Below are 7,556 nucleotides of genomic sequence, written 5' to 3' on the forward strand. Positions count from 1 at the left end.
AATACAGTATCAACTCAGTCGACTGAGACTTACAAACCTGATTTGATAAACTAGATATGACAAGTGTCCCAACATGCATATTCACTATATTTTAGTATTTCTCAGCGAACCAGAAAAATATATGACTTGGTGAACTAAATTAGACACTTATCAGAGAAACACCCTGTGCTAGCTAACCATGAAATGGAGTAACACAAACATAACACTTCTAGATATCCAAAAAAAAACATAACACTTTTTTTTTTGCGGGGAACAAACATAACACTTAATTGGCTATGAGTTTCATTAAGCCAACATTTCAAACCTGCCAACTTTTGTGACTTCACGTTCACAACCATGCAGATTACTACATTACAGATGACCATGATCAATTACCTCAGTCGCTAATGTAAAATCACCAAAAGAGCTACTCCCTCTGTAAACTAATATAAGAGCGTTTAGATCACTAAAGTAGTAATCTAAATGCTCTTATATTAGTTTACGGAGGGAGTACTAGTGGATTACGCTCGACGAGTTGGCGCGCACTGCGTACAAACCTAGGGGTGTGTTCAAATGGCGAGATGGCCAAGCCGAGGCATCGCCATTGCCAAAAACTAACATGCACGCTTGACTTACTTAGGCCTACTTAATTACTTAATTGTCTGCATCGAGCTAGCTAGTTGAACACGGACAGCGGCATCATGCACCCGGCAGCGTGCGCCTCGGCGGCGGCGGCCGCGGCCGCCATCACCATCACGATGTCATCCCCGGCGGCCGGGACTACGCCATCTAGGGCTCCCACGGGGTCACCGTCGGGCGCCGGCGCCAGGAAGTGTCCCTGGAACAGGTGCGCGTGCATGGGGAACAGGTAGTGCGTCTGCTCCAGCATGCCATGCCGCATGTCGGGCCTGTCCACGGGCGCCGGGCTGGCCGCGGCGGCGGCCGCCGCCTGCTGCTGCTTCTGCTTGGACGACGTCTGGGGGTTCCTCTTCCGGCGCTTCTTCTCGTAGGCGATGCCGCGCGCCTTGGCCTGGCCGTCGCGGACGTCGCGGAGGTAGAGCCTGACGGCGCGCGCCCCGAACGGGTTGGCCTCCGGGCGGCCGCCGTGCTCCTCGAAGGCGGCGCGGAGACGGCCCACCAGCGCATCCAGGGAGCCCCACGCCTGCTTCAGTGGGCACGGGCACGGGGCCGGCGGCGAGGGGTGGCCGAAGAAGGGGCACCCCGCGGCGTGCACCTTGGTCTTGCCGAACTGGTCCAGGTACCGGAGGAACTCCAGCACGTGCGCGCCGCTGCACCGCGCCAGCTCCAGCGGGGGGCGGTGGTTCCGTAGGTACTGTCCGAACGTCTGCCAGTCCCGCCGCTTCTGCGACTCGTACCTGCTCGGCCGCGGCGCTCCCAGCGCCGACGACGCGCTGCCGCCTCCAGGGCTGTCCACCGCGCTCACGCCAGACATGTCCATCGCCACCGGCCGACCAACTTGCCTCCTCGCCGGTTCTCAGCGCTCAGATCTGCACCGATGGCATGGCATTAGTAAACAATGCCGGCCTTGACCAATGGTCAAACAACTGCAATAAATATATTTCTATGGCCATATGGCTTATAGTGTCCCAGTGTACTGTCAAGAGCTCGTCGGTTTCTTGAAGTTCTTGGCGAACTAGTATCTCCCTCCAATCCTAGCCATGGCATATCAGGATTCAGCGAGAACTAGGGTTTCAGGTTAGCTGACACCTAACTAGCATGAGGACAAGTGTTTCTCAGGCGCATGTTTCTCAAACCTACGATCTCAGGCTCTCGGCTGAGCTGAGCTTTGGCAGCCATGCAATGATGCAAATGAGCTGACACAACCTGAGACATGCAGAAGGGGAAAAAACAACACGGGACATGGCAAAAACAGAAACATGCTGCAGGATGTAGCAAGAACTCTGAGGCTAGCTACCTGCACAGAAGCACAGTGATGGCGATCGATGGGTGAGATTACTTCATTGAAAACCTCTGACCGGTCAACTCGCACGCTTGGATGGAATTAATGGAACCCTAGCTAGCGCTAGTACTCCCTGGCAAGCGCTAGTAAAGATCTGGTAGTAGCTTTTTCTTTCTTTCTTGGTGCAGTAAAAAGATATATTCACACACACACACACACACAAAACCTAGTCGATGATGATGAAGACGAAGAAAACTAAATCGATAGGGTCGGGAGTGCATGACTAAATAACGCTTCTTGGTTCTTGATTCCCAAATTGAAAGATTTAGTCATGCTCAGGCAAGCATGCCCTAGATTTGACTAACACATCCGAGGATGCAGCAGTTCAAGGCACATAATCAATCAAGGACAAATCAGAGAGCATGGATCAAGATCGAGAGGAAAGCGCGCGCAAATCTGCAACCCGATGAAGCAGAAAACGTACGCACTCACCAAGAAGACGATGAAGGTGGGAGACGACGAACAAGAAGGCAGGCAACCAGGAACACCAGCTGCTCGATCAGCCGGCAACGATGGAGGTGGAGCAGCAGACCAGAGCTGCTGGTGAGGAGGCGAGGAGGGGAGTCAGGAGAAGGCCAAGAGCTAGAAGAAGAAGATGGGGTCTATGTAAAGGAGGAAGGGAGACAAGGGGGCGGGACCCAGGGAGCGCGGATATCAAACCTGGTGGGGCAGGGAGGAGAGAGAGGATGTCGATCCTTTCCACATTGCAGAAAAGGTCGTCACCTCAGTTGTCACCTCACCTTCTCTCTCATATCATCATCGTCGATCTACTCTCTCTCTCTCCATGGCTATAGCTTAGGTAGTACACCTATCGCCAGAGGCAGCTTGTCTTCGCATTGAATGCGGTGGAGTGGGAGGTATGGAGATGTCACGTCAAGATGATGGATTCCACAGGACAGGAGAGAAACAAATGCGGCCGAGGGGGAGGCCATATTTGTCTATTCAAAGCTCTGGCGTGTGTGATGAGGGAGGGAGGGAGGGGTGTCCAGTCGTCGATCGGTATCTACTCGTTCCTTCTGTACTCGATCGTCGATCTGCTTGTCGACGTGATGACTTTAGGTAGGTGGATGGATGGCCCATTTCATCCACGGTATTCTAAAAAGGGATTAAAAAAATGAATGAATTTAAAATATATATATATATTTATTTAAATCTGACAATATATTTAAATATTTACATGATATTTTCACCATAATTTATTTAAGTGCATACAAAAACCGATCCTCCCAAACTTATAAGTAAATGGGAAAAAATTTCATGGAAAGGTCATCTACGGAGGGTCTAAACCTATCTAAGACATTTTGCTACGAGTTGTAGTGTGTTTCTATTATCTTGCTTTGAATTGCACATTTAGAATTGTGGCATGAATCATAATACATTATGTTGATTTTTTGTAGGGAAACAACAGGGCTCTGCTGCGTATTTTATCGATTTTAAAATAAATAGTACTTAGTAATAGTTTGTGAACAAAAAAAAAACTTATACTGCAGCTAAGAAAAGGAAGAAGGATACAAGAATAGTCGAAACTTAGACAAATAAAGAGACACACAACATATTACAAGCAGCCTTAGCGAAAAGCCTGCACCCAATCCTGAAAACCATTGTAACCTTTCTTTTCGCTCTGAATATGATCCACTTAAGCACTTCTTTAAATTTCCTTCTGCAATTAATTACACACACCAGGGGGCATTCTCTTGAAAATGAAGTCATTTATTATGGTCCAGATAGCCCATCAAACAAGAATGATGATCTCTAGGGAGAAAGGAACATATTAGCAGCTGTTTTAGAGCATCTACCTCCTCTTGTATGCCTAAGTGGACAGGCGTCCAAGTGGGACAAATATAAGACCGTCATAGTTGTGCAAAGGAACAGTGCAGAAAGGGATGACCCCTTGTTTCTAACACCTGCATATTACACATGACACAAGTGTAATCTGGATGAAAAAGTTCTTATGTTGCAAAAGTGTTTGAGTGTTCAATTTGTTGGTTGATCAAAAGCTAGAAAAAAATCGTATGTTTTAGTTGGCAACATGTCTTCCAGAGGCATCTCAAAATTGGCCATATTTTCAGTGCACGAGAAAACAACTTATATACCCGACAGGCCTTATAATCATTAGAGCCCAAAGGTAGTTGCCATTGATCGTAATTTGGAGTGAGAATTAGATCATGTGAGAATCGCTCCAACTCTTGGAACTGCACATAAGCATCTTCACACAATCGCAAGTGAAAAGGTTCAGCTAAGTCATCTGATTGCCACAATTCAAAGATGGAGAGATGTTGATTTGTAGCAAAATATTGTGTAAATGACCCCAGAGTGCAACCTTAGGTATTCCATTCAAGGCATCTGACCAAAAATCCAGAGCTTGCCCATTTTGTAAGATGCTAGCTGCATGCTCCTTATAAATTGGGAGAAGTTTCAAAAAAATCTCTCCATCAAAAGGAACAACTAGTCAGAGGAATAGATGGAGTAGCATGCTGGTAATAGAGTTCCATGACAAAGTTGGCCCATGGATTTTTCACAATGATTCTGAATTTATGGAACATTTTCATAAGTAGGCAAGTACTTTAAGTAGAGAGATTTAAGATATCGACCCCTCCTATGTCCTTTGGTCTGCATATTAATTCCCGAGCTGCTAAAGGAGGTTTTCTTTCAAGTCTTTGTCTCTCCAAAAAAGATGTCTCCTATACTTGTCAATTTGCTCAATTATAACTTTATAAAGGAGAATGTAGCTCATAATAAATGTGCCTAAAGAGGATAAAACCACATTAACCATCAGTAATCCATCATATCTTAGAAATTGAGAGCATGCGTTGAGTCTCTTCTGAATTCTGCCAGTGATGTACATGAGGAATTCCATCCTTGGCTTAGTGAAACTGAGTGGAGTGCCTAAATAAATAAATGGGAAATTGCCAATTGTACATCCCAAGAGGTTGGCAGGTAATGCAGAGTGTCCTCGAAGACACTAATTGGCAGGATGCTTGACTTATGATAATTCACGTTTAAGGCAGAAGCCTTGAGCAAGATATTAAGAAAATGTTGAAGTTGTTCCACTTGCCCTAGACAAACTGGCATGATGACCGGTGTATCATCAACATATTGCAAAACAGGAAAATCAGGGCAGGAAGTAAACCTGACTGGAGGCCAAACAATTCCTCTCTACATGGTATCATTTAGGATAGTTTGTAGGAAATCAACCACTGGGAGAAATAGAAGGTGGTGGAGGGGATCTCCCTACCTAACTCCTCTTCAACATTTAAAAGATTTTCCAAGTACTCCATTTAGTAAGACTGCATAAGTAGCATGACCAAAGATCTACTAAATCCAGGAGCACAATTTTAAACCAAAGTCATTTTGATTTGAGATAGCCATAATCATGTCATGTTCCATTTTGTAAAAACACATATTCAAAGTCTAGTTATAGCACCATTGATGAATTTTTGCTCTTGTGACATTGAAACAAATATTCATAAGCCCATGTTATGCAATCCTGACTAGTCTTGATTTAAGGAACCCATACTATTTGACATGAATTAGTTCCATGATGATTGGTTGAAATCTATTGGCAAGAAGTTTGGTGAGCAATTTGATGGCACAACTAAGAAAAGAGATGGGTTTTTAGTCATTAACACACGAAGCACCATTTTTCTTTGGGGTGAGTGTGATAACTAAATTATTAATGCTCTAAAGACAAATATCCCCTATGTGAAATTGATGACAAAGATCCTAAAAGTCTTGTTTGATAATTGGCCAATATTTTCTGATAAAGTCTATATTAAACCCATCTCGGCCTAGAGACTGGTTTAAGGGTAAAACCTTGATAATGGTATCAATCTCTTCCTTGGAAAAGGGGGCTTCCACGAAAGAGAGATTAGGGTTTACAACAGGCTTAGTAGCTCACGAGCAATTACAATATGTTGATTTGAATGTCATAGTTGACATATGTTATCTTTTTGCTATAAATATGCTAGAATTTTAGGATGCATGCTTACATATTTCATTTTAATATTTCCTATTCCCCTCTCACCTTGTTTGAACTCTATATCTTTTCACTTTTATCTTATGCCGTCTCATTTGATCTCAATGGATGATGCGGCCAAAATGGGTTTTCTAGCTTAAATTATGTCCAAACACTGCTATGAAAATATTCACCAATGGCGTGCCCAAAAGGGGTACGAGTGGCCTACGAAGACCATGCAGCTGGTAAGTAGCCTTTTCTAACTTATACACTTGTGGCATGTGCCTACAAGAGCGTGGCGCTAGCATGTCTACCTGGCCTAGGAGAAAATGTTGTCGTAGCAATCCGAAACTACTATGATGGCAGTGTTTTGGCCTAAAGCTGATCGACAACGGTTTACTATCGTGGTAGCAAAATTGGACTAAAAATTATAGTCAAACAAACAACTAAAGAATGTCAATTCATTGATTACTTATCTACTAGAGTCATGGTACCATACTATGATATATTTCTAGCGTTAATTAAACAAACAAACTTCAAAACTTGCTCTTATTTCACCGCTAACTTACAATTATTTGTTTCTCTACTGCAAACACAATGGCATACAATTCAACAAATATTAAAATATCACACAATAACAACTGATACACCAACTATTTTCATCCAATGTAGCAACAATTTGTTTGTTTCAACTAGAAAATATGGTCTCAACACACAAGAAAAACATTTTGATCAGTTATTTTTAGTGATAAGGAATTATCATTGCTCCGGCCACATCTCTTAATGTTTCCATGCCAGCTAAGATCACTTCCAATTTAACTGCAATTTGTTTTCATCCAATAACAAACTATTTCCACAGTACAAATAAATGTTATTTGGACTAAAATATGCAAATCTTGATTCCAAATATCTAATTATTGCTTCCATCTTAATGGCTTATAGAACATTGCTTGATATCCCAACAAATAAGATGTGCCTCTTAGATGGATATTTGTTGGGCCCTGAACTACAAAGGTTTGTAGTACGAAGAAAGTTTCTCTCAGTTGAGACCAAGGTATTAATACGTAGAAAACTTCCCTTGGTCCCCAACTTAGACTAGAGAGGTTGTCAATCCCACTAGATTTGCTAGTTACAGAAATAACATATAGTGTGGCTAGAATAGATTTTTTGTATGAGATGAAACTAAATTTCAGATTGTAAAATAACCAAAAAGTAAAGCGATCGAGGTTGTAGTTATGATGAATAAGGACCGAGAATCCATAACTTCACTGGTGTCGTCTCTCCATAACAACATTGGTGTGGTTCCACTTGCGTATCAATAAATTGCAATGTTTATGGTTTAATCATACATGTCATGATTATGTCCTTATATCTGTAGACCATTATCCAACTACAACAATAGCTAATACACCACTTCAAGAACGCTATCTAGCATGCATCTCAAAGTACTAAGTAAAACAGATCATTGCATTAAGCAAACTGACATGTTGATCATGTATTCTCTTTAGATCCAGCTCAACACCGAGAGAACTAAGCAACTGTATTTTTATCCTTAGTGGTAGTAACATGGTACAAGACTTTTCCCCTTCTATCAATGAGATAAGTTACTTGCAAGGTTAAGCCCAACTAACACACAACACT

At 42.9% G+C, this 7,556-nt stretch overlaps 1 protein-coding gene across 1 annotated transcript; it reads right to left on the bottom strand.

Moving 5' to 3' along the window:
• Positions 1 to 215: 215 nt before the first annotated feature.
• Positions 216 to 2,559, bottom strand: LOC119320275 (protein G1-like1). The gene is made up of 2 exons (XM_037594396.1): positions 2,393 to 2,559; positions 216 to 1,487 (listed from the first exon to the last, which is right to left on the bottom strand). Exon 2 carries the CDS (start codon positions 1,436 to 1,438, stop codon positions 656 to 658), a length of 783 nt encoding a protein of 260 aa, XP_037450293.1. The 5' UTR covers positions 1,439 to 1,487; positions 2,393 to 2,559; the 3' UTR covers positions 216 to 655.
• Positions 2,560 to 7,556: the final 4,997 nt, after the last annotated feature.

This window comes from Triticum dicoccoides, chromosome 6B (assembly GCF_002162155.2).
Source record: "Triticum dicoccoides isolate Atlit2015 ecotype Zavitan chromosome 6B, WEW_v2.0, whole genome shotgun sequence".
Lineage (NCBI taxonomy): Eukaryota > Viridiplantae > Streptophyta > Magnoliopsida > Poales > Poaceae > Triticum > Triticum dicoccoides.

Coding starts and splice junctions, on each gene's coding strand:
- LOC119320275 (XM_037594396.1), bottom strand. CDS start 1,438: ATGGACATGTCTGGCGTGAGCGCGGTGGACAGCCCTGGAGGCGGCAGC.